This window comes from Oryx dammah, unplaced genomic scaffold, assembly GCF_014754425.2.
Source record: "Oryx dammah isolate SB20612 unplaced genomic scaffold, SCBI_Odam_1.1 HiC_scaffold_26, whole genome shotgun sequence".
NCBI lineage: Eukaryota > Metazoa > Chordata > Mammalia > Artiodactyla > Bovidae > Oryx > Oryx dammah.
This window is the reverse complement of record NW_024070210.1, coordinates 56,236,632-56,264,574: the sequence shown is the minus strand read 5'-3', so window position 1 is coordinate 56,264,574 and position 27,943 is coordinate 56,236,632. Positions and strand designations below refer to the sequence as shown.

Below are 27,943 nucleotides of genomic sequence, written 5' to 3'. Positions count from 1 at the left end.
TCTCATCCTCTGTTGTCCCCTTCTCCTACCTTCAGTCTTTTCCAGCATCAGGATCTTTTCCAGTGAGTCAGTTCTTTGCATCAGGTGGCCAAAGTATTGAAGCTTCAGCTTCTGCATCAGTGCTTGCAATGACTGTTCAGGACTGATTTCCTTTAGGATGAACCAGTTTGATCTCCTTGCAGTCCAAAGGACTCTCAAGAGTCTTCTCCAACACCACAGTTCAAAAGTGTCAATTCTTCGGTGCTCAGCTTTCTTTATAGTCCAACTCTCACTTCCCTACATGACTACTGGCCATACCTTTGACTAGACAGACCTTTTTCAGCAAAGTAATGTCGGCAAAGAGGCTGTAATAACGAGACAGTGATGAATGTATGTTCAGTCGTGTCTGATTCTTTGTGGCACCATGGACTATTGCCCGTCAGGCTCCTCTGTCCATGCAATTTTCCAGGCACGAGTGCGATGCCACTTCCTACTCCAGGGGATCTTCCTGACCCAGGGATCAAACTTGGGTCTCTTGCATCTCCTGCATTGACAGGTGAATTCTTTACCACTGAGCTACCTGGAAATCCCCACAATAGTGAATATAAGGATGTATATAGAAGAACATTTTTTTCTGTAAATCCTTCATAGAAATTGATACTTATGAAATATACTTAGAAACTTTCCAAATTAAAAGTCTCCCATTTCCTTATCACTTAAAAAAAAAATCCTACTACTGTCTAACTATAACCTTGGTTTATAGAGATTGATCAACAAGCTGAAGAGAGTGACCAAGCCCAACAGGCACAGACCCCAGTTACTACCAGCCCATCAGCCTCAAGTACAACTTCCTTTATGAGCAGCTCACTGGAGGACACCACAACTGCCACGACTCCAGTCACTGACACAGAAACAGTGCCTGCATCTGAGTCCCCGGGGGTGATGCCCCTTAGTCTTCTCAGGTAGGGAAGTTCACCTTTAATATCTGCTGTATTGATGCCTGTGATTCTAAACTCATGATTGTTTTCTTATGAAGAATGTGCCCAACTAGGGCAAGGCATTCTAGAGCTAGAGGGAACCTAGGATCATATAGTCAAATTCATTTTACTGAGGTTGGAAATGCCCCCTCAGAAGTTTAATAACTTGCTTGAAGTCTCACAGCCAGTTAGTGGTGGTCACAGATCTAATCAACAGTGCCACTGAGAATCAGATACTGTAGTACTCTATCTCCTTATAATGTGGTTTTTTTTGGGGGGGTTGGGGGGTGGCTAGGCTTTTGAATTTTTTTTTCCTTTAAAAGTATATACTGTGTTTTGAATATTAGAGTCTCAAGAAAGAGCTTAACTCCAGGAAAATAATTTTCTTTTCTCAGATATTTTCCTTTTAAGCATAATTCTTTAAATGTACTTTCATTCTTTCTGAAAAGATCAACCAAATCTGTTCTTCACATGAAAGAGCATGTCTTATGATGCTTCTACAGCCAAACCTATTTTGTGGACTCGTAAATTCCAAAGAATGTTTGTTTCTTTTTTTGCTTCATTTTGCCAGAGGTTTAGACAAAATTAAAACTTTTTTTTTTTTTTATCTTTTCCAAATGAAAAGCTTTAAGGGAAAATCCTTGGAGAGAGACTGTTTTGTGACCCCTTTTAACTAGGGCTTAAGTGAAATTAAGGGAAGCAGAATGATTATTTTCCCTTTTTCTTATTTCTTTTCCCCCTTCCCTTAATTGACAGCTCATTATTTCCAGTGTGTAGACTGACATCTTAAGAGAGTAGGAGAGTGGTTGTTATTGTAATGATGATAAAATTTTGTTGTACTCAAGAGCCATCTGGGAGGCTTTCTAAAGCTCTGGGGCTGTATCTCCCAGCAAGTCACATTCAGTAGGTCCAGTGTGGTGCCTAGTTTGCGTTTGAATTAAGTCTCCGTGATTCTGATGCAGTGAGCTTCAGCTCACAGAATAAGAATTATTGTTCTCATTTTAGGCAGGAGTGCTAATCCTAGTAGCTATACCAGTGGCCAGTCGCCACACATTGCCTATCTCTTAGTCTCTCTTCAGTAACTCAGTGCTAGGAGTTAACTTCTGTTTGAGAAAGGAGGAAAAGAAGAGTGATAGGCTATTTTAATATGTGTTTTAATCCTTCTGGCAATTACAGAATTCAAGGCATCAACAGAGGATCAGTAGCACTGTAACTCTTTGTTGCCCATAAACTCCATAGGCATGGAATTCAGTGGTAAAATAATGCTCCCTTGCCCCTAGAGGCATTCACCAGGCCTGTGGCTCCTTCTTTCCTTTTAGTCTGCATTTACTTCATATTGGCTGGGACTGTGTTAGTAGAGTTGCAGTTGTCTCGCCTGGCTCACCATCATGTAACATGAGAAAAATCAGGGAACAACTGGCCTCATCATATCATAGTTACTTGACTGGGTTGACAGTGCTTTTTTGGTGCTTAAAAAGTTGTCATTAGTTCTGTTCGGCAAATCTAAAGAGCAGTCAGTCAGTGAAGATCTTCCTGGACTTTATTCTTTAGCTAGTGTCTGCCTTCTTAGCCTGAGAGGGGTTACTTCTACTGTACTTTTACCCCTCTACACTGCTGACATTCATATACTGTTTTTCATTTGTGTTGTGTGACCAGGCACTTATCTTTTGTTTCCATAACTTACCTGTAGACTATTACTTTGAATCCATGTGACTACTTTCATGGCTAGCTAGTAAATGTATATATCTGAAGTAACTGTAAGTTATCTATCTTTAAAAGTCTTCTTTATTGTCTAACTACAATATGCCTATCAAAATACCCCTGTCATCTTGGTATTGTAATTGAAGGAAAGCTCCACGAAGGCAGAGATTTTTTTAAAATCTATTTTGCTGATTTCTGTATTCTCCCTACTTGTCATGTCACTTTCATTTTGCTTGAACACATGAAAAGGTATTACTACTTTTATAGCAAAAGCATCCTATGAGATAATGATTTTTAAAACTGCAGAGTCTAACCTCCCTCTCCCCAGTTAAACTGTAGCCAACTTGTGTCGTTTTTCTAGATTGCATATTTCTATAAGGAGATTATGTATATATTATTTTCTAATTGGATTTCTATACTAACCATTATTGTTTCCTTAAAGGCAAATGTTCTCTAGTTACCCAACTACCACTGTGCTTCCCACACGTCGTGCACAGACTCCTCCAATATCATCGTTACCAACCTCTCCTTCTGATGAAGTAGGAAGAAGGCAAAGCTTAACTTCTCCTGATTCCCAGTCAGCAAGGCCAACCAACCGCACAGGTGCGTGTGCTGTCATGCACTTTGACACCCAGACCTTGGCATTCCGTATGGGTGGGACTGGATTATGTGGGCATTGTGTTTTGTCTTCACTAAAACAGTGACTTTTTTAACTTTTTGTTTTGTATTGGGGTATAGCTGATTAACAATGTTGTGGTAGTTTCAGGTGAACAATGAAGGGACTCAGCCATACATATACGTATATCCATTCTCCCCCAAACCCTTCTCCCATCCAGGCTGCCACATAGCATTGAGCAGAGTTCCATGTACTATACAATAGATCCTTGTTGGTTATCCTATTTTTTTTTTAATTTATTTTTTTATTGAAGGATAATTGCTTTACAGAATTTTGTTGTTTTCTACAAACGTTAACATGAAGCAGCCATAGGTATACATATGTCCCCTCCCTTTTTGAACCCCCCCTCTCCCATCTCCCTCCCCTTCCTACCCCTTTAGGTTGATATGGAGCCCCTGTTTGAGTTTCCTGAGCCACACAGCAAATTCCCATTGGCTCTCTATTTTACATATGGTAATGTAAGTTTCCATGTTACTCTTGGCATACTTCTTACCTTCTCCCCTCTCCTCCCCCCATATCCATAAGTCTGTTCTCTATGTCTGTTTCTCCATTGCTGCCCTGTGAACAAATTCTTCAGTACCATTTTTCTAGATTCCATATATATGTGTCAGAATATGATATTTCTCTTTCTCTTTCTGACTGAGGTCCTACTCTGTAGATCAGCACGTCAGGCACTTAAAGGGGCATGCTGGGTGGGGTCCTACTCTGTAGTTCAGTGCATCAGGCGTTTAATGGGCCAACCTTTCTGTTGTTAAGCTGCCCATGCTGGCGTGAGGCGGGGAAGAGGCTATGGTGATGGCTCGATCCCCTACACGTGACTCAGCAGTATTGCCTTGCTTCCATGGCAGCCCAGCTTTGCTCCACAGGCAATTCTCACCACAGTCTCCTCCCTCACCTCTCCTCGATCCGTCTCTCTGTAGTCAATAGCAGCCCTCACCCTGGCATTCGTCCACAATCCCTAAACTCCAGCTCCCAGCCTCCATGCCTTCCAGGGGACCTGCATCCCTGTCCTCGTTATGTATGGCTGTGGCAAGGACTGTCTGATTCTCATTCCATTTAGGCTGCCACAGATGAGCTGTTTGACTCTCAGCCTTAGATGTTTCTTCTCTGACTCAGACAATTGCCCCAATGTGGGGATGGGACCCCTGCTTCAGTTTCCCCACCTGCTGAGGGCAGGTCCAATCCTACTATCACTCCTGTTTTCCCCCCCTAGTTCCTTCAACCAACTGAGTTTGGCGTGGTTCTATATATTCTTTTCAGCTGGTCAGGTTCTCCCATCTGTTTTCAACTGGTGTTCTGCGTGCTCTTCTATGTCTGAAGGTACATTCCTGATGTATCTGTGGAGAGAGATGTAGTCCACGTCCACCTACTCGTCTGCCATCTTGTTCTCCAAGTTAGTTATCCATTTTAAATATAGCAGTGTGTATGTGACATCCCAAACTCTCTTAACTTGTCCCTTCCTCTTGGTGGCAACTTTAAGTTCATTTTCTAAGTCTTTGAGTCTCTTGATCATGGCATCTGGTCCCATCACTTCATGGGAAATAGATGGGGAAACAATAGAAACAGTGTCAGACTTTATTTTTTTGGGCTCCGAAATCACTGCAGATGGTGACTGCAGCCATGAAATTAAAAGATGCTTTCTCCTTGGAAGAAAAGTTATGACCAACCTAGATAGTATAATCAAAAGCAGAGACATTACTTTGCCAACTATGGTCCATCTAGTCAAGGCTATGGTTTTTCCTATGGTCATGTATGGATGTGAGAGTTGGACTGTGAAGAAGGCTGAGCGCCGAAGAATTGATGCTTTTGAAGTGTGGTGTTGGAGAAGACTCTTGAGAGTCCCTTGGACTGCAAGGAGATCCAACCAGTCCATTCTGATGGAGATCAACCCTGGGATTTCTTTGGAAGGAATGATGCGAAAGCTGAAGCTCCAGTACTTTGGCCACCTCATGTGAAGAGTTGACTCATTGGAAAAGACTCTGATGCTGGGAGAGATTGGGGACAGGAGGAGAAGGGGACGACCGAGGATGAGATGGCTGGATGGCATCACGGTCTCGATGTACTTGAGTTTGAGTGAACTCCGGGAGTTGATGATGGACAGGGAGGCCTGGCATGCTGCGATTCATGGGGTTGCAAAGAGTCGGACACGACTGAGCGACTGACTGAACTGAACTGAGTCTCTCTGGTAAAACAGTGCTTTTAATTAAAGGGAGTCTTCCTCATCAAACTGAGCTGTCTTCTCTGTTTTGAAGCTGTAGATTGAATTATGCCTTTTTATAGAGAAATTGTGACTGTTAGTTGCTCAGTCATATTGACTCTTTGCAGCCCTGTGGACTGTAGCCCACCAGGCTCTTCTCGTCCACGGAATTCTCCAGGCAAGAATCCTGGAGTGGGTAGCCATTCCCTTCTCCAGCGTATCTTTCTGACTCAGGTCTGCTGCATTGCAGGCAGATTCTTTACCATATGAGCCACCAGGGAAGCACCTAAAGCTCTTGGGAAATTCAGTGTGTCTTTCCCTTCATATTGTAGTTTTCTAGAAGTTTTTGTGTATTTTTTTTCAATTTTCCCTGTCTGTTTAACATACTCAGTCTTTCCTCTACCTTATGGAATACATGGAATAACAGTTCTCATTATTAGAACAGTTATGTTCTGTGAACACAGAATTAGCAAAAACGGAACCACTATTCCTGGTGAAAATATAGGGCTAGTTTTTTCCGAGCTTCTGATAACACTCTGTCAACTGATAAAAATACAACCTTATTTTATGTGTGTTTCGATTTAAAGACACCATATTTAATATAATGTATTATTGATTCATTAGCATTGAACTCATGGCCAGGAGCACTATTAAGTCATGCCTGTGTGAACCTTAACATATATTTTCTCCATAAGGCACTTTGTAGCCTTCTTGCACTTAGGAACACTAGACAGCATTTCAATACTACACTTGGAGGCTATTTTAAACAATGAAATCACCAACAAAAAGCACAAAACATGGAAAAAGAAGTTACACTAAATGACATGAAAAGGATACTTGTTATAGTCTGAAAACTGAAACAAGAATACACAGCATCACCTTGTTTGACCTTAGCTGGAAATAAATGCATCAGGAGACTGAATCTTTTGGTCACCCTGTGCATGTGAATGACTGTGAAAGGGCCATGAGTATTGATTTTGGAGTTATAAATCAATTTTAATGAGTAAATTTTGGCAGATATGGAATCTGCAAATGAGAGTCAACTGTATTTATGGTATCTGTTTTAATATCTGTTGTACTTATCAGTTCTCTCATTTATAGGTCTGTTTCTAGTAACTGATTTATCTCTTCATTTTGAATTGTGCTTTCTTGATTCTTTGCATGTTTGGTTACTTTTTATTGGATACCAGACATTGTGAATTTTACCTAGTTGAGTGCTGGATATTTTGTACTTCTGTAATTGTACTTTAACTTTGTTCTAGAATACAGTTAAGTACCTTGAAAACAATTGGATTCTTTCAAGACTTCCTTTTAAGCTTTGTTAGTTGGGACCAGGACAACCTTCAGTTTGTTTAGTATTCTGTCCAGTGCTTTATGCCTTATCACAAAGTTTTTTCATTCTGGCTTGTTGTAACACAGATGCTTCCCAACCTTATGTGAGCTCTAAGGATTGTTCTGCCTGCTGCTTCTGGGTGATTCTTTCCCTGGCTTTGATTAGCTGTTGTATTAGCATCAGCTGAAGGCTTGAGGTGACGAGGACTCTCTGCACATTTCTTGAGTTCTCTGTGTAGCTCTCTTCTTTTCATACAGATGAAAAGAGTATTCTACCCTGGTATCTGGTATCCTACCCTGTTAATTCTAGCCACCTTTGAATCTGTACTTTGTCTCCACCCCCAGAGACCCCTAAGTTTAGCTTGAATTTACCTTCCCTGACCTGAAGGTTTGGAAATTTTTCCCAGGCCATAAGCTAAGGCAGTTTTATACCTTGCCTCATTTGATTCCCCTTCTTTCAGGGATTACCATCCCACATTGCCTATCACCATCTGCAGACTGATAATTTTTGTCTTTTTTTTGAGTTGCTTAAGGTGAGGGTAAATCTAGCCTTTGTTACTCTTTTCATGGCAAGAAGGTGAACTTCAACAGATACATCAGGGCTATCACCACTGTAGCAGTAATGACTTTTTATCTAAGCAAAAATAAGAATGATAGTCTTCCCTCCTTCCCTTCTTCCTTACTAATCCAGTTTGAAAGCCATTAAGTGAGGCCAATCTAGGTAGGCATTCATGCCAGCAGAGTAAGGGAGGTGTGTGGCATGGTAGCCCAGAGTGGGTTGTCAGAGCCAGATTTGGGTGAAAAAAAACTGTGTGTGGAGTGGCCTGGCATAGAGCTTTTTGAGTCTAGGTGGGATGAGGAATTGTCCTCACAGTCTGGCACTAGGTGTCAGAGCCATGTAGGTTGAAGAGGGCCTCCGCTGGCAACTGTCCACTGAGAGAGCCTTGGAGCAGTGATGCTTCAATAGCTATATACACACCTAGTGGCAAAATCCTATCTTCTAAATACTATTCTCTATTAGAAGAAACCTTGATCTTCTGAGAGAAGTAGCACTTCAGGTCTGAGTATGAAATGAATGTAAAATGGCTGTTGCCACAAAGTGGTGAAATACTTAGAGAATGATGGCCACAGGCCTGAAGAACATATAAATTATAATGGAATGGCATCCAGTGGCCAAATCTGGGAGATTTGGGACATAAAAAACAATAGTTACACTAACAGATAATAACTCGTGAATGCAATAAAAATCTATAACCATATGAAAAAAGGAGGAGCTTTGCTTTAGAGTAGAATACCAACTGATGAATCTGAAAGTGCTGTTGGACTTTAAAATACCATCATTTGTCAGCTATCATAATGATAATTAATTCAGCCAGTAAACATAAACGAGTTGGACTGTGAAGAAAGCTGAGTGCCAAAGAATTGATGCTTTTGAACTGTGGTGTTGGAGAAGACTCTTGAGAGTCCTTTGGACTGCAGAGAGATCCAACCAGTCCATCCTAAAGGAGATCAGTTCTGGGTGTTCATTGGAAGGACTGATGCTGAAGCTGAAACTCCAATACTTTGGGCACCTCATGTGAAGAGTTGACTCATTTGAAAAGACCCTGATGCTGGGACCAGTTTGGGGCAGGAGGAGAAGGGGACAACAGAGGATGAGATGGCTGGATGGCATCACTGACTCGATGGACATGAGTTGGGTAAACTCCGGGAGTTGGTGATGGACAGGGAGGCCTGGCGTGGTGCGTGGTGCGATTCATGGGGTCGCAAAGAGTCGGGACACAACTGAGTGACTGAACTGAACTGAAACATAAACGAAAGTGGAAATGTTAGTCACTCAGTCTCGTCCAACTCTGCAACCCCATGGACTGAGCCCATCAGTCTCCTCTGTCCATGGGATTCTCCAGACAAGAATACTGGAGTGGGTAGTCAATCCCTTCTCCAGGGTATCTTCCTGACCCAGGGATCGAACCTGGGTCTCTAGCATTGCAGGTGGATTCTTTCCCATCTGAGCCACCAGGGAAGTCCCAACATCATAAATGCTGAGTGAAACTTTGATGAAGAATAAGATGTTTACATATTCTCATAGTTTTTTCCCCACAAATACTTACTAATTACAAAGGAAAAGAAAGAGTTAACTTTACGGTGGAGAAACCTGGTAGATACCAGCTTAACTCAAGTCATCAAAGTTATCAGTAATGAGACAAAACAAAATCATGGACCATCTAATAGAATGCAGCAAGAAGGCAACATCAGTTCTGTGATACTCCTGCCAAAAAGCACAACCTGAATCTAATCATGAGGAAATAGCAGACACCAGATTGAGGGACTTTCTACCCTGTCACTGGCCTGGAATCTTCTAAATATCAAAGTGATTGAAGGAGGCTGAAAAGACATGAAAAGTTAAATGTAAAGATTATCCTGGATTGGATCCTTTGCTGTAGAAAACATTATCAAGACTTTCCTTGAAACTAGAATCTGGATTAGATGATAATTGTGAATTTCCTGACTATGATATTTGCATTGTGGTTATGCAGGAGAATGTTGTTATTTGTAGGAGTGATGTATTAGTATATTCAGGGAAGATGGAACATTATGTCTTTTACTTATTCTCCAGTAGTTCAGGGGTAAAATAATTTCTGGTACTATTCTTTAAAATTTCTGTAAAATTAAAAATTTTTTGTAAATAGGAAACTTAAAAAAAAATTAACCATTGTTTTCAGCAGGTTTATTTCATAATAGCTGGTTTATCTTTAAAAAAAACCTTAAGAAGCTCTATCATATTTAATCACATTCAATTAGTGAATTCTTTAACATTTCATTAAATTTGGACAATATTAAGAAAATTGGGAATTATAGTCACTAAAGGAACACTGTTTACTCGTGGTATATAGTAATATATAGGACTTTAACTCTCTTTCTTTTGTTTCAGCCTTGTCAGACCCAAGTAGTAGACTTTCAACTTCTCCTCCTCCTCCAGCAATTGCAGTACCCTTGTTAGAAATGGGGTTCTCTCTCCGGCAGATTGCAAAAGCCATGGAAGCCACAGGTACTATAATTTTTTAAGTATCAATATATGCAGATATGAGAAACATGATCTTTATTAAAGGCAATATGTTTTTTAAGAGGCCATAAAGTTTGATAAGATTTTTAATACCAGATTTAATTACAGTTGCATCATAGCAGACACTCTTAACTGATAGCAGGAATAATTATTTTGCCCAAAGTCAATATTAGACCTTTTTTCCACCTGTTCAGGTGCTCGAGGCGAGGCTGATGCCCAGAACATCACCGTCCTTGCCATGTGGATGATAGAGCACCCTGGGCATGAGGATGAGGAGGAGCCCCAGTCAGGCAGCACAGCTGACTCAAGGCACGGAGCAGCAGTTGCAGGCAGTGGTGGGAAGTCAAATGATCCCTGTTATTTGCAGTCACCAGGAGACATACCATCAGCTGATGCTGCTGAAATGGAGGAAGGCTTTAGTGAAAGGTGAAATTCAAATTTCCATATTCCTGTTCCATGTGTTATAAATGTTGCCTCAAGACGCCCACTTATGTCCCTTCATAGGTGCTTCCAATGTATAAGTAGAGATATATGAAAAGATGGACATTTCAGTTACAAGTTTATGTTTCTGTGAAGGGTGAAAATGACATGACAGGTTTTGACTTGAATGATATTTTTATGAAAATAAGGAAATAATTTTAATATAAAGTTGCTGAAAAGAACAAACTAAAAACTAAAATTTTTATTCTGAAATAAACATGTTGATGAAATAATTTTATTATATGTTAAATAACTAGAATGTTCATTTTTATATAATTGATTTAATGCATTCAATAGAAATGGATTCAGTAGGAATCTTTGTGTCTCTTAATATAGGTTTATATTTTCATCTCATCTTTAGTTTTTAATATCCAATGCAATGTACCCTTTTTTAAAGTAGTAAAACAAATTCTGTAATAATGCCTAGCCTAAAAAGAAATGTAGAAACCAACATAACATTGTAAAGCAATTATCATGCAATTAAAAAATATATAATAAAATATTCTGTAATCCTTTCTAAAATGCTCCTCATTCAGCACTTCTTATGACTTTAAATCTTCATTTCATTTTAATTCATGAACTCATATTGGGGCTTATATCTTATATTAATCTGCAGGCTTTTTCTGACAAGCTCAGTGAATATTTCCATAACTTATTTTGAAATATCTGTTGTTCCAAGGCAAGGATTCCCAGTTATTTCAGATTTTCAGTATATAATAATTTAAGATTTAGTTAAGGCTGTTGACCTGGTTTGAAAGCTCAGTGAATATTTCCATAACTTATTTTGAAATATCTGTTGCTCCAAGGCAAGGATTCCCAGTCATTTCAGATTTTCAGTATATAATCATTTAAAATTTAGTTAAGGCTATTGACCTCATTTGAATTTAAACTTGTATTAAGCATAATTTCATAATTTAAACTTGTATTAAGCATAATTTCAAAATCAGATAATATTACTGCTCAGAGCAATATGACATTTATAACTTAGGATCTTTGCCAACCATAAAAGATATATTTCAAAATTTTATCATAAACATATTGTTCTTGATAATACTTGGAGGAAAACGTACTGCAAGCAAGTTAGTACCTGTGTTTTCTGTCCATGATGATTTTTTAAAATGTGCATTGCTTTCAAACTTGCACTTTCAGTGCTGATAATCTGGATCATGCAGAGAATGCAGCTTCTGGAAGTGGACCGCCAGCTAGGGGTCGCTCAGCAGTAACAAGAAGGCACAAGTTTGATTTAGCTGCTCGAACATTGCTAGCAAGAGCAGGTAAGTATATGTTTCACATCCTTCTCTTGGTGAAAGTATTATATAGTTTGTTTATATTTTAAAGTCAATATATAAGCAATGTTAAAGAAGATATAGATTAATAATACTAAATATTCAGTACCTCCACTTCAAAGAGCAACTATTTGCATATTACTTTCTATGCATTTATATGATTTTATTTGATTTAAGTCACAGCATACATTCATAAACTTGTGTTTAAGTTCCCTCTGGATGCAGAAGGCTTTAGTAGTCACTTGTAGATATTGAGAAATTTCATAAATGCTCTCTCTACCCTCAAGAAACATAATTTAAAAAGTGAAGATACATGTTTAAGATATCACAGATGAGAAGGAACTAGAAAGAGTTCTGTGCCAAGTAGGCACTGGTTTTTCTGATGTACTTTGTGGACTTCAGGGCTTCACTACTAGGTAAGGCCCTGGATAAGCAAAAATGTATTTTTTTGTTACATTAGTAAATATTTTGAGGATTATGTTATTGGCATATGAAATATAAGTTATAGGGAATATATTTTCCAAACTGAAATCTAGAATATGTTTTTTGTCAAAGCAGAGTTTAATCCTTGAATTCTTAAAACATAAATAATGATTCAGTAGTTTATAGGAACAGAGACATTGAGACTGTCCTAGAACATATAGGATGTATATTTAATGAATAGTGAAAGGGACTGATTTTAAAAAACTGAAAGGATTATAACAGCCCACATTTACTGAGTGTTCTTCTGTATAACAAACTTTATGAAATATTTTACATGGACTATCTTATTTAAACCTATCAGCAACTATGCAAAGTATGAATGCTATTATCCCCATTTCACAGAAGAAGCACATATGATAGGTAAAGTTTTATGTTTATGATCTGGAGTCCAGTAAGTCAGCTGAGATAGGCTCTTACCTGCGTTGTACAGCAGTTAAGAACTGGCGAAATATTCAGAATTATTTTATACGTGCAAATAAAATGCCTTTCTTGTTTTGTTCTGAGCGGGGTTATACCGCTCTGTGCAGGCCCACAGGAATCAAAGTCGGAGAGAAGGAATATCTTTGCAACAAGACCCAGGGGCGTTGTATGACTTTAATTTAGATGAGGAATTGGAAATTGATCTTGATGATGAAGCGATGGAAGCTATGTTTGGACAAGACCTGACCAGTGACAATGATATTCTGGGAATGTGGATCCCAGAGGTACTGGATTGGCCTACCTGGGTGTGTGTGACTGCAGCGGGGGCTGCTCTGACTTATTTTCCTGCCCTCCTGTTCATACAGCTTACTAATAACAGCCTTGCCTAGAGTTGTAGCACTCTAAAAAGTCTGACATCTCATCCTAAAGTTTGGGGCTCTAACACTTGAGGTTACTTTGATACCTACAAACTAATAAAAAGTCTCTCTTGTTGCTTTCTCTGTGCGATTTTATTGCTTCTCTCCCCAGACTAGATGAATAGAGCCATAATGTGATCATTTGATTCTAATATCAAAGATAGATTACAAAATAAGCATCAGGTCCCAATCAACTCTGCTGGGTATTTAACATGGCTGCTGTGCTTATCTTGCTGTTGAATGCATGCTCTTCTCCTTCATAGGTTCTATTTAATCACTGTAATGCCTCATTCTAGGAGCCAGTGCCACCTAGATCTTGTAAATACGTCCATCAAAGGGCAGGGTATATGGTGGGTTTGTATGTTTACATTGTTTAGCATTACACTTTTTGTAGCAGGGAGACTAAGAAGTTCACAAATGTAAGTTTTATAGGGAAGATCATAAATTAATAAGATAAATTAATCTAAATGACTTCTTAGAAATTCAGAAAATAGATATGCATGTTATGATCAGATAAAAGTTTTCGTTGGAGGGATTTTAAATCATTGAGATGAGGCAGATTGTTTTTATTGATAATTTTTTTCTCGGTAGTATAGTCAGTTACTTTTATTGTCACTTAGTGTGAGGAAGGGGCAAAGAACACCTTCAGACTGTGTGATCTGAATTTTGATTTGTTATAGCTTTGATGAACATCTTGCAAATATTCCAGCATATGTAAACAAGTAGTTTAGTATAAATGATCTATTTACCTCTTCTTAATTATATGTTAATTTGACTAATCATGTGATATGAAATCATTTTGTGCAGCATGTTTGTGAGTCTGAAGACAGGGAAGAAGTGGTGGTGTGTGAGCTGTGTGAATGCAGTGTCGTCAACTTCAATCAGCACATGAAGAGAAATCACCCAGGCTGTGGGCGCAGCGCAAACCGCCAGGGCTATCGCAGCAACGGCTCCTATGTGGATGGCTGGTTCGGTGGTGAATGTGGGAGTGGAAATCCATACTACCTGCTGTGTGGCAGCTGCAGGGAAAAGTACTTAGCCCTGAAGACCAAATCCAAGGCAACAAGTTCTGAAAGGTACCTTGAAATTGTGTAGATATCCAGATGCTCTGACTGAAGAATATAAAAGTATCTCTCATTGAGACATGGGGATTGTAGTTTTCTTCATGTGAAGAATTACCTGAAATGGCAACCCACTCCAGTACTCTTGCCTGGAGCATCCCATGGATGTGGAGGAGCCTGGTGGGCTACAGTCCACGCGGTTGCACAGAGTCAGACACGACTGAGTGACTTCATTTTCACTTTACTTTTTTCTTTTATAAAGTCCTGTGATTGCTGAATTTAGATACTGGAATTGAGGGAAGTGGAAGAATTCAAGTTCCTGCCAGAGGTGGCAGTCTATAGTCTGGGAACAGTGGTATGGTCTCAGATCCTTCACTGGAGTTTGACTGTATTAATCTTAAATTTGTTAACAAATTGTGAGTGGGACCCTTGCTTTAACCTTCAAGAGGCTTATGTTCCTTATTTTCCTTTGGTGTTTTTCACCATATTTTTGACATCTTGATTAAGATCTTTTTTCTTGATTAAAAAAATAGACTATTTAGATTAAACAAGCTTCCATGAAAATATTACTTCATTATATTCCTAAATAGCAATTAATAGCTAATGAGTAAGGTTTTTGCCCTTACTGTCAACTATTAAAACCCTTAAAGTGTTCTGGAATAGGCTTTGATTAAAAGATTTATGTAGAGGACTTCCCTAGTGGTCCAGTGGTTAAGAATCCACTTGCCAATGCAGGGAACATGGGTTCAGTCCCTGGTTCAGGAAGATTCCACATGCTGCAGAGCAGCTGAAGTTCATGTGCCACGACTGCTAGAGCCTGAGCACTCTAGGGCTTGTGCTCTGCAACAAGAGAAGCCACTGCAATGAGAAGGTTGTGCACTGCGATGAGGAGTAGCCCCCACTCACTGCAACTAGAGAAAGCCCACATGCAGCAGCGAAGGCCCAGTGCAACCAAAAATAAATAAGTAAATTGGGGAGAAAAAAGAGGTTTATGCTGGTCACTAAGAAACCTCCACAGTCATTTGATAAAACAGTCACTGATTTTGTAAACATCTACATACCAGTGGTTTTTATTACATTAGCCTATAACATGAAGGGACTTCCCAGGTGGCGCCTAGTGGTAAGGAACCCACCTGGCAACGCAGGAGACACAGGAGACCTGGCTTCGATCCCGCGGCTGGGAAGATAGCTAATGAGTAAGGAGGAGGAGGAAGTGGCAGCCCACTCCAGTTTCCTTGCCTGGAGAGTCCCATGGACAGAGGAGCCCAGCGGGCTACAGTCTATGAGGTTGCAAAGAGTTGGACACAACTGAGCAACTAACACTTTAACTTTCCATAACATGAAACATACTTTTTAATTTTGTGTTGCTTTATTAATGACCTTTTTAAATGTCCTAATGACATAATTTGCACTTTGGAGTAATTGTTTTATATGAAAACACAATGTTCTTTGTGTTTGGTGCAGGTACAAAGGACAAGCTCCAGATCTTATTGGCAAGCAGGACAGTGTGTATGAAGGTAGTTGTTTTGAGAACCTCTTTATTTCACATGTATTTTTGTATATACCTTCTACTTAACATCTGTTACTAAAACTTAACCTTCATATGTTTCTCTGTATTTAGGTACACGTCAACTTAAACTTTCCCCCAAGAGTTCAAGATAGTATGATAGCAATAGCCCTAGTTTTAAAAGTCAAGGGAAAAAGACCTGGGTTCTGATATTTTCCCACAGGATGTAATTTCTGTGTGGTGTGTATATTTTTTCAAAGTAAGTAAAGTATGAAGTATTAATACATTTTGAATTTTCATCCTAATTGTGGAAAGTGAAAAATAAAGAAGTGAGCATCAGTCTATCTGGAGCATTCATTTGTTTGGAATAAGTCATTTCCTAATGATCATGGACAGGGTCAATTACTCTTTGTTGGCCCCATAACAGTATTTTTTATTAGTTGAAACCTCCATTATCAACTGTAACATGTGCTATTGCTTTAAATGGATTTGCTCTCACTCCCTTTCCCTTAGTCCCCACTGTGTCTCCAGAGTGCAGTTTAGTTGGGTCACCAGGAGATGGTGCTATATTTTATTTTGTAGGCACTGACTAGGCTTTCAGTCCATCTGTGTCTTAGACCTATCTCACAATAACCATTGCCAGCAGGGTTGTGTCGTGTTTATATTTACATACCATCCATTTTTTCTCTAAATTCCAGAAGACTGGGACATGTTGGATGTTGATGAAGATGAAAAACTAACAGGTGAAGAAGAGTTTGAATTACTTGCTGGCCCTCTTGGTTTAAATGACCGCCGCATTGTACCAGAACCAGTTCAGTTCCCTGACAGTGATCCATTAGGAGCATCAGTAGCAATGGTAACAGCAACCAACAGTATGGAAGAGACTCTGATGCAAATAGGTAAACTTGGAATGCTGATTGGCATGGATTTTATAGAGTCTATATTAATTTGCTTCTTAGAAAAGTAAATAATAAGGTAGAGGTTAATAATAATGAGTTCAATATTTTCTATCTCATCAACTATCTTTAGCCAGGTGTTTTAATGTTTTGAAGGTATTATGTAAAATTAACTTCTGATTCTTTTGTTCTTATAAAATATTCAAGTGATAAAAAATTTATAAAATGCAAAGTTTTTTTTTAACTTTGTGTTAAGAGAAACCTGGAAACAAAAGCTATTTTGTAGTATTTTTTAATTTGGGTGAATATGTACTCAAAGCATATTTTTAAAACTATATTTTTTCTATATTTGTTAATATATTTGTGGAAGTGATACATGAGCAAAAATAAATGAAACCAAAAAATTTAAGAATCATATTTTTCCTATAATAAATTATTGACTTAGAAATATCTATTTCTCTCAAACCATCTTCTATATAACAGAGTTTCATGGATGAGCAAAATACATTGATTTGCTTTATTTCCTAGTAGCCTAGAACCTAGCTACCTAGGGAAAATTTTTCAGTAGTTTGGCTATTTTTTTCCTTACCTTCTTGAAAACTGAGCAAAATCTTGTTTTTCAGGTTGCCATGGCTCTGTAGAAAAGAGTTCCTCTGGGAGAATAACACTGGGTGAACAGGCAGCTGCCTTAGCAAATCCCCATGACCGGGTGGTCGCTCTAAGGAGAGTGACGGCTGCTGCTCAGGTTCTTCTGGCCAGAACCATGGTCATGAGAGCTCTCTCTCTTCTCTCAGTCAGGTAAGTGTTATTTTTCTGCCAAAAGATGCCGAGTTAGCTGCTTGTACATATCGGACAGGAGTCTGGTATTGTTTGGGAAGAAGAAATAAAAGTTTTAGAAACTTGAATAACTACTGTTGAATGAAAGAAATCAGACAATAGTCATCATTATTATTCATTCATTCACTCAGTCAGTCAGTTGTTCAATTAATGTTTGGGTCTTTTTAGGCAGAAAATATTGCCATTATAATAACTGAGTAAACTGCAAGCATTTTATTATCTGAAATGGGAAACTAAGACCATTGATCCATTTGGTGTAGGGTAAAACTAGAAGGTTGAGTGAGTTTTTCTGCAGAGTTTACCAACTGTATTGCTAAGTCAGTCTGCATATTGTGGAGGTTCCTACTGTGTTCATACTGTGGAGTGTAATGTTAAAAAAGGGAAGAGAACCAAGAATACTTAAAAGACATCCATTTAAGAAATGATTAAGTAGGGATATTTAACAGTAAATCAATGAAGACTGAAGGAGCCTGAAAGAAACTGAAAATTTAGATGAGACTGTATGATGTTGGCTCAAGAATATAGACAGTTTGGTCTATGGAAAACGAACTTCAAAAACTGACTCATACGTGTAGATCAACATTTGATTTATAATTTGATTTATGACAGTGCTTACATTGCAGAGCAATGAGGAAAGGATGATCTTTTCAGTAACTTGGGCTACGTCAGATAGTTTATTCACTTCAGCAAAAAAATGAGTCTTGGCTCCAACCTCAAACTATATAAAGCCAGTATTTTCAAGTGACTTTTTGGTCTAAATGTAAAACATAAATCAGTAACATTTTTGTAAGATAATGAAGATTTTATTCTTGATCTTGGAACAAGCATAGATTTCTTAAGCAAGTCACAAAAGGCATTCACTTTAAAGAAAAACATTGATAAATTGGACTACATTAAAAAAGAACTTTGGTTCAGCAAAAGTCATAAGAGGAAGTAAAAAGTCAGAAAGTGAAAAAAAAAGCCCTGGAATGGGAGATGATCTTAGCAATGCATATAACCAACAAAATATATAAAGTATTCTTACAAACCAATAAGAAAAAGACAGAAAAAGAAAAATGGACACAATACAAAATAATGTAAAAGATCTTGAAATGGTCAATAAACATGAACAAAAAAAATGTTCAGCCCCATTACTCTTCAGAGAAATGAAAGTAGGATACACCTACACACCCATGAAAATGGCTAAAATTTAAAAGACTGAGGGGAGAAAAGTGATCATGAGGATGTGGAACATCTAGACCTCTCATACACTGCTAATACAAAAATAAATTAGGATAGTTACTTTGGAAAACTCGTAGATAGTACCAACTAAAAGTGAGTATTAATGTACTTATGACCCAGGAAAACACTTCTGGGTATATATCCAACAGACGTGCTTACATATGTGTACTCAAAGATGTCAGAAAGAACATTCATTCTTTTGTCGGAAAGAATTGCAGTGCTGTTCATAATAGCCCCATGCTCTCATCTGTATAGAGAAATGAATTGTGGTAAATTTCATTTATATAGGCAGCCATATCTTTTTCTGTTGCACTCTGTTGTGCTTTACAGATATTAGTTGTTTTTTTGTGTGTTTGTTTTAAACAAATTGAAGGTTTGTGGCAGCCCTGAGTTGAACAAGTCTGTTGGCACCATTTTTCCAATAACATTTGCTCATTTCATGTCTCTGTGTCACATTTTGGTAATTCTTGGACTGTTTCAAGCTTTTTCATTATTGTCATATTTGTTATGATGATCTGTGAACCACTGATCACATCTTTGATGTTACTCTTCTGAAAAGATTACTGAAGGCTTAGATGATTAACATTTTTTAGCATTAAAGTATTTTTAAATTGAGCTATATATTAATACATTGTTCTTTTAGGCATAATGCTGTTGCACCCTTAACAGACTACAATATAAGCATGACTTTTATATGCACTGGAAAACCAAAAAAATTTGGCCTTCTTAATTGCAATATGCTTTTTATTGTCATGGCCTAGAACTGAACCCACATCTGCTGTGGGTGAAAATGAATAACTGCTGCTAATAATGCAACAGCATGGAAGAATCTTACAAGCATAATGTTGAATAAAAGAAGCCAGACATAAGAGAATACACACTTTATTATCCTATCTATATGAAGCTCAAAAACAAGCAAAACTGATTTATGGCCTTAAGCATCAGAATAGTAGTTATTTTTGAGGGCCTGGAGATTGAGAAGGGCCCAAGTAGTCTTCTGGGGTGTTGGTAGTGTTCTGTTTCTTGATCTGGAAGGTGGTTACATAGGTTTGTTCAGTTTGTGAAAATTCATGGTTTATGAACATTCCTCTAAATTATACTTTGATAATTCAGGTATACTTCAAGTTTATGTAGATATTTATTAAAACAAAAGTTTCAATAACAGTTTCCAGGTTTTTATTTTTGGATATCTCTTACATACATACATACATACAATAGAACATGTATGACTAGGATAGTGGACCTTGCCTTTTATTTTGGTTGTTGGTGCTATGGATTGTACGTGGGGCTCCAGATGGTCACTTAAGTTATTTTCTTTATGTATCTAAAGTGTGTTCTTTTCCTGGCAGTGGTTCCAGTTGCAGCCTGGCTGCTGGTCTCGAATCTCTGGGGCTTACCGATATCCGGACTTTGGTTCGACTCATGTGCTTGGCTGCAGCAGGGAGAGCGGGCCTCTCCACGAGTCCTTCTGCCATGGCAAGTGCTTCAGAGCGTTCACGAGGTGGGCACAGCAAGGCCAACAAGCCCATTTCTTGCCTGGCCTATCTGAGCACAGCAGTGGGATGTCTAGCATCAAACACTCCTAGTGCTGCAAAGCTCCTGGTACAGTTATGTACACAGGTAGGGGAGTTTTCAGTGCTTTTCTTATTGTATTGCTTATTGCCAACCAATTCTTAAAGAAACTTGTGAAGTAAAAAGCTTCTTTTCCAAAATTAAAAATTAAATGTATTTGTTCTGATTGCCTCTACAGAACTTGATTTCTGCTGCAACAGGTGTAAATCTGACCACAGTTGACGATCCAATTCAGCGAAAGTTTCTACCTAGCTTTCTCCGAGGAATTGCTGAAGAGAATAAGCTTGTAACCTCCCCAAATTTTGTTGTAACTCAGGCCCTTGTCGCATTACTAGCAGACAAAGGGGCCAAACTGAGACCTAATTATGATAAGTCAGAAGTTGAAAAGAAAGGTAAGTTTCATATGATTTAAATATACAGTCTTTTAATCAGTGTTTTAAAAAATGTTTCTGCATTGTTATATGTGATGAATTATATAACAACATATATATGGTGGAAGTGACAGATTCAAGGAATTAGATCTGATAGAAAGAGTGCCTGAAGAACTGTGGTTGGAGGTTTGTGACATTGTACAGGAGACGGTGATCAAAGCCATCCTCAAGAAAAAGAAATGCAAAGCGCATAATGGTTGTCTGAGAAGGCCTTACAAATAACTGAGAAAAGAAGAGAAGCAGAAGGCAAAGGAGAAAAGGAAAGATATAACCATCTGAATGCAGAGTTCCAACGAATACCAAGGAGAGATAAGAAAGCCTTCCTTAGTAATCAACACAAAGAAATAGAGAAAAACAATAGAATTGGAAAGACTAGAGATCTCTTCAAGAAAATTAGAGATACCAAGGGAACATTTCATGCAAAGATGGGAACAATAAAGGACAGAAGTGGTATAGACCTGTCAGAAGCAGAAGATACTACAAAGAGGTGGCAAGAATACACAGAAGAACTATACAAAAAAGGTCTTCATGACGCAGATAACCTTGACGGTGTGGTCACTCACCTAGAGCCAGACATCCTGGAATTCGAAGTCAAATGGGCCTTAGGAAGCACCACTGTGACAAAGCTATGGAGGTGATGGAATTCCAGTTGAGCTATTTCAAATCCTAAGAGATGATGCTGTGAAAGTGCTGCACTTAATATGCCAGCAAATTTGGAAAACTTAGCAGTGGCCTCAGAACTGGAAAAGGTCAGTTTTCACTCCACTCCCAAAGAATGGCAATGCCAAAGAATATTCAGACTACTGCACCGTTGCACTCATGTCACACGCTAGCAAAGTAACGCTCAAAATTCTCCAAGTGAGGCTTCAACAGTGCATGAACTGTGAACTTCCAGATGTACAATCTATATTTAGAAAAGCCAGAGGAACCAGTGATCAAATTGCCAGCATTCGTTGGATCATCAAAAAAGCAAGAGAGTTCCAGAAAAACATCTGCTTTATTGACTATGCCAAAGCCTTTGACTGTGTGGATCACAATAAACTGTGGAAAATTCTGAAAGAGATGGGAATACCAGACCGCCTGACCTGCCAGCTGAGAAACCTGTATGCAGATCAGGAAGCAACAGTTAGAACTGGACATGGAACAACAGACTGGTTTCAAATTGGGAAAGGAGTATGTCAAGGCTGTATATTGTCACCCTGCTTATTTAACTTATATGCAGAGCACATCATGCGAAATGCCAGGCTGGATGAAGCACAAGCCGGAATCAAGATTGCTGGGAGAAATATTAATAACCTCAGATATGCAGATGATACCACACTTATGGAAGAAAGCAAAGAGGAACTGAAGAGCCTCTTGATGAAAGTGAAAGAGGAGAGTGAAAAAGCTGGCTTAAAGGTCAACATTCGAAAAATGAAGATCATGGCAGATCTGGTCCCATCACTTCATGGCAAATAGATGGGGAAACAGGGGAAACAGTGAGAGACTTTATTTTCTTGGGCTCCAAAATCACTGTAGATGGTGATTGCAGCCATGAAATTAAAAAACTCTTTCTCCTTGGAAGAAAAGCTATGACAAATCTAGACAACGTGTTAAAAAGTAGAGACGTTACTTTGTCAACAAAGGTCCGTCTAGTCAAAGCTATGATTTTTTCTTTAGTCATGTATGGATGTGAGAGTTGGACCATAAAGAGGGCTGAGCACTGAAGAATTGATGTTTTTGAACTGTGGCATCGGAGAAGACTCTTGAGAGTCCCTTGGAAAGCAAGGAGATCAAACCAGTCAATCGTAAGGGATATGAGTCCTGAATATTCATTGGAATGACTGATGCTGAGGCTGAAACACCCAAAACTTTGGCCACCTGATGCAAAGAGCTGACTCACTAGAAAAGACCTTGATTTTGGGAAAGATTGAAGGCAGGAGGAGAAGGGAACGACATAGGATGAAATGATTGGATGGCATCACTGACTCAGTGGACATGAGTTTGAGCAAGCCCTGGGAGATGGAAGGACAGGGAAGCCTGGCATGCTACAGTCCATCAGTTTGCCAAGAATTGGACATGACTGAGAGCCTGAGCAATGTATAGTTAAGTTAGATCATAAGAAAAGTGCCTGGATACTTTTTCATTGTGCATGGTAATAAATACCAGAAAATATACCAAATTTGTCTTTTTTAATTAGATTATTTTATTCGATTATGGTTTGAGTCACCATAGATAACAATTCCGGTAGGTTTCCATAATTATATAAAGTAGTGCTGTTTTTCTCTTTGTCTTAAAACGATATACTTGGAGGGACTACTTAAATACACTATGTACCCTTCTCTTCACCATTTGGCCAAGAGAGATGGGCTTTTGAATCTATCAAGGCAGTGCCTTGATTGGCTATTAGAATCACTTTTGAGCAGCAGAAGCCAAACTCTTAATTTTTAGGACATACTCGCTCTGCCCTGGCCTTAAATTGATGTCTGCTTTATTCTCAGTCTGTGTATCCTTAGAGCAAAGACATTTACATACATTGCTTAATGTATGTAAATGTATATTTGCAGTGAATCGTATTTATTATAGAATTTTATGTGAGATAAGTGCTTTATAACTTGTATGCATATCTTAGTGAAATGATTGCTTGAAAAAGTGCTAATTCTTAAAAGATGGGTTAACCCGTTTTTTTTTGTTCACCAGCACCATCTCTCACCTGGCATAATTTCATTGTTTTGTCTAAGCAGGTTTAACTGCCCAATTGTATGCCTACCCTCCCTGTGACCCTTCTGCTGCAGGCCCTCTGGAGCTGGCTAATGCCCTGGCAGCCTGCTGCCTCTCCTCAAGGCTGTCCTCGCAGCACAGGCAGTGGGCTGCTCAGCAGCTCGTGCGCACTCTTGCCGCACATGACCGCGACAACCAGACTGCTCCACAGACGCTTGCTGATATGGGAGGAGATCTCAGAAAATGCTCCTTTATCAAGTTGGAGGCGCATCAGAACAGAGTATGTATTTTAAGCCCCAAGTGTGTTATTACCTTATGTAAGATAAAATAGTTTCTGCTGTTCTCCAGGAGCTTAAAGTTTAGATCATGGGGTGTGTATATGTGTGTCTCTCTTTCTCTGTCTCTCTCTCTCTCTTACGCACATACATGTATGTGCTAAATTATCAGTATTTGCTAGTTACCGACTCTCCTTTCTCTACATGTGTATGTTGTATGCTATATAATCTGATACAAATGGGAACATCAGATGGGGAATGAGAAGAAAACCAAAGGAATAACCTCACAAAAGATAAGAGCTTATATATGCAAGAGGAGAAGAAATTGACCCTACTGTTTTAATCTAACCCACTGGGCCCCTGAGCAGTGACAAGGGAAGTTTAGGAAATGAAGACTGACCTCTACTTTTCCAATTTAAAAATCATTTTTTAGTCTTGTAATTGGTTTTATAGAGCATATTGAATACTTCTGTTTTATTGGATTAAAAAACATTTTTTAATTAAACAAACATGTTTAGTTAAGATTGTAACAAGTCTAAGATAATTCAAATGAGTTTGGGCATATTTTTTTAAAGGTATATCTCATATAGGTGTATATTTACAAGCAAATTAGAAAGAATTAGACCATGCATATTGTTTTATAACATGGACACTTTTACAATTTCATGGTAGATTTATTTTTAATTTGATAGAACTTTTTCAAATTACAGAATCATTTGAGTTAAAACTCACTCACATATTGCTGGACTTTTTATCTTTTCTAGGTAATGACTTGTGTTTGGTGTAATAAAAAAGGACTGTTGGCTACAAGTGGCAATGATGGCACCATCCGGGTGTGGAATGTCACCAAGAAGCAGTATTCACTGCAACAGACCTGTGTGTTCAACAGATTGTGAGTACTGATGTTAGCTCCCTTGGGTAACATTTAAAAATAGGAGAATCCTAAACATGCTTCATCTTGGTTGTGTTAGTATAATCAAATTGTGACTAAAGTTTTTTACAGTTTTTTATTTCAGAACAGTTTCTAATGTTTTTTGTTTTTTGCAAGATAGTATTTAATTAATTAATTAATTTTTGGCTGCACTGGGTCTTCATTGCTGGGCGTGGGCTTTCTCTAGTTGTGGTGAGTAGGGGGTACACTCTAGTTGCAGTGCACGAGCTTCTCATTGTGGTGACTTCTCTCATTGCAGAGCACAGGCTCTAGGCACAGGGGCTTCCGTAGTTGCGTTGCACAAACTTAGCTGCCTCTCAGCATGTAGAATCTTCCCAGACCAGGGATCGAATCCTTGTCCCCTGCATTGGCAGATGGTCTCTCAACCACTGGACCACCAAGTCCTACTAGATAGTAACTTAGAAGATAAAAATATTAACTGTCAATATCTGGACTTACTAGAATTAAATCAAGGTCTACTCTGCTAACATGTTCAGTTCTACAAGACGGTAGGCTTATTTTCCATCATTCTTCAAGGATTATTTAGGAATTAAGAGTAATGATATTTCTTCTGTAGCACAGTGTAGTATCTTTTCTAATTTTATAGCTAAATATAAAACTTCCCTAGCTATTAGGCAAGCAAGAATCCGTATGCCCTGAGTAATAATGATATGTATAAACCATGCAGAATCAGAATATCTTTGTTGACAAATTATGTAGTACATTAAATGATGAATTGTCTAAGTAATACTCTTTTGTAATTCTACAATTTTCACATTATGACAAACACTAGCAATTATGTGATTGTCAAATACTACTAGCCAAGCTTTTGAAATGTAAGAGTCTCTCTTTAGATACTGTGGTCTATATAAAACCCTTATTTTAAGATTCAGAATTTAGTTTTCTTTTGGATGATGGATTAGAATTCCATACTTATCTGTTGTATTCTAGGGAAGGTGATGCTGAGGAAAGCCTAGGATCACCCAGTGATCCAAGTTTCTCACCTGTTTCCTGGAGTATCAGTGGCAAATACCTAGCTGGGGCTTTGGAAAAGATGGTGAATATCTGGCAAGTTAATGGTAAGAGTCACATAAATACTAGTAAACTACTGAAGGAACTCTTTCTCTTAGCCTTCTAAGTTCAAACATTGGCTTCCCTTCACCTTGAATCTCACAATCTGTTTACCAGCTGTGGAAATCTATGCATAGTATGATTTAAATTAAAGAAAGAGTGTTCGTTTCCTGACTTTCATTTCTGAGAGTTTCAATTAACCTGGTAATTTTAAACTAAAAATTCCTTTTATATACGATTCAGCATTCAGCCTAGGATTAGAGAAGTAGCAATCACTACATTTCCAGCTACGTGTTCTTTTGAATCAGTTGAAATATTTCTGTTAATTGTGTCTCTTTCACAGGTACAAACTCTTGTTGATTTTTAATATATCTCTGGAAAATAAAAATTATTATTGTAATCGTCAGCTTACCAGTATTTTTGTTTTTGCTTAATTGAGAAATTGCTAGCCTTAACTATAGATGAATTTCATATGTTAATTTGGTTTTCAGTAATTATTAGGAAAATTAAGTGACATTTGTATACTGATTATTTTCCTTTATTCTTTCTCATATAAAAGCTATCTCTTTTTGCTATTAATAGTTACAGAAAAACTCGATTTGATAATCAAATGTAGTATATAAATGAAGGATCCAGCCTTGCAGTCTTATTCATTAGTAGGCTATTATGAAATTGGGAACTGCTTTGGGCGTGCTGCGATTCATGGGGTCGCAAAGAGTCGGACACGACTGAGCGACTGAACTGAACTGAACTGAACTTGAGCGTGTTAAATACTACTTGTTTTTGTTATTACTCTTAAGAATTAAGTGACAACTAGTTAACATTTTTTCCTTCTCTAGGAGGAAAAGGGTTAGTAGATATTCAGCCTCACTGGGTATCTGCTCTGGCTTGGCCAGAAGAGGGTCCATCTACAGCCTGGTCAGGAGAGTCTCCAGAATTGTTGTTGGTGGGACGGATGGATGGATCTCTAGGACTGATTGAAGTTGTTGATGTATCCACCATGCACCGTCGAGAACTGGAGCATTGCTATCGAAAGGATGGTAAATGATTAGACTTGTATCTGGTTGAGAGTGTTCCTCTGATCAAATAGATATACTCTTTTGGCAAATGCTGAGTAAATATTACTTTTGGTTTTGTTTTCTAAATTGCCCAGTTGGTATTTCATTTTAACTAGCTGTAAGTTAAAAGATAGTTGTCTATAAACTCCTACCACACATTACTGCCAAAATAAGACCTAAATTACTATTTATCTTTTGTGTAAGTGTCTGAACACTTATAGTGCTCTTGAGGTCTCCTAGAAAGTTGAGAATGTCCAAGAGGAAAAAAGATAATAACCATTGGTGGAGTTGAAATTGTTAACTAATGTGTGAAATTAAGGAAATGAAGAAGGAGGAGGAGGGGAGGGATGTTCCTGATTTGAGAGTCATACTAGGAAGCCTTTCACTTATTTTCTCACTCTCTTCATTTTGGATGGCTCAGCATCATACTGAACAGTTTCTATTAGATGATTTGGGGGAGTAGGATATCTCAAAGATCCTAGTCCCAGCTTCTGTGGTACTCTTTTAACAGAATAGAATAGGTTTTTTGGTTTTGGAGTTTTTTTTTTTTAGATTTTTTAAATAGATAATACCATCATATGGTTCAAAAATTTTAGTTTAAAAAGATACAGTAGGAAATTCCCTGGCAGTCCAGTGGTTAGGACTCTGTACTTCTACTGGAGGGGACACAGGTTTGATCCCTGTTCAGGGAACTAAGATCCCACATGCTACATGGCATGGCAAAAAAAGAAATAAAAAGGTATACAATGGAAAGCCTTTCTCACATTTACTCAACTCCCATGTCCCCATTGTACCCCCACAGAAACTGTTTTTTACTTCTTTTGTTGCCTTCTGGTGTTACATATACTAAAATAAATATGGATATAGGTTGTTAGAATATAACATGTTTGATAGAATATGCAAACACACGGAATAGGCAATATTAAGCAAAAGAAAGGGTAGGTAATTTTTTACCTAAGAGTTGGATTATTTCACTTCTTAGTTTCATGGTAGATTGCGGTCCAAAAGGAGAGAGCCTAAAATGACTTAAAATCAGCAAGGGAATTCAATTTTTGTTTCAAAAGAATGAAAGATTAAAAATGAGATACTCCTTGTCACTTACAAATAACACCTTTAAAGTGGGTTGCATGAAATCCCTGCTCTAAGCCTACGTTTTGTCTAAATGCATTAGAGATGTTTGTAAACTACTTCCAGTAGTTGTAGTGGTATATATTTGTTGCAAAATCTCTTTTAAAGTGAGACAATGACAAATAAGTCTCTCATCTTCTTTTTTAAATTTTTATTTTGTTTTTATCATGTTAGTGTCTGTAACTTGCATTGCTTGGTTCAGTGAAGACAGACCATTTGCAGTGGGATATTTTGATGGAAAATTGTT

The 27,943-nt window shown here is 38.2% G+C and overlaps 1 protein-coding gene and 1 non-coding gene across 2 annotated transcripts in view; both read left to right on the top strand.

Annotated features, from left to right (window-relative positions):
- HERC1 (HECT and RLD domain containing E3 ubiquitin protein ligase family member 1) overlaps positions 1-27,943 on the top strand; it is a 194,134-nt gene that overhangs the window by 131,703 nt on the left and 34,488 nt on the right. Inside the window, exons 39-55 of the mRNA XM_040226709.1 lie at positions 743-941; positions 3,100-3,260; positions 9,792-9,908; positions 10,118-10,349; positions 11,553-11,677; positions 12,677-12,876; positions 13,816-14,084; positions 15,534-15,586; positions 16,275-16,475; positions 17,096-17,270; positions 19,880-20,150; positions 20,281-20,494; positions 23,308-23,513; positions 24,273-24,400; positions 25,391-25,518; positions 26,350-26,550; positions 27,871-27,940. Coding sequence (XP_040082643.1) covers positions 743-941; positions 3,100-3,260; positions 9,792-9,908; positions 10,118-10,349; positions 11,553-11,677; positions 12,677-12,876; positions 13,816-14,084; positions 15,534-15,586; positions 16,275-16,475; positions 17,096-17,270; positions 19,880-20,150; positions 20,281-20,494; positions 23,308-23,513; positions 24,273-24,400; positions 25,391-25,518; positions 26,350-26,550; positions 27,871-27,940 — 2,950 coding nt within the window. The remainder of the gene's footprint in view (positions 1-742; positions 942-3,099; positions 3,261-9,791; positions 9,909-10,117; positions 10,350-11,552; positions 11,678-12,676; positions 12,877-13,815; positions 14,085-15,533; positions 15,587-16,274; positions 16,476-17,095; positions 17,271-19,879; positions 20,151-20,280; positions 20,495-23,307; positions 23,514-24,272; positions 24,401-25,390; positions 25,519-26,349; positions 26,551-27,870; positions 27,941-27,943) is intronic.
- On the top strand, positions 27,188-27,260 carry TRNAR-UCU. Its single transcript has one exon. It is a non-coding gene; the product is annotated as a tRNA-Arg (tRNA).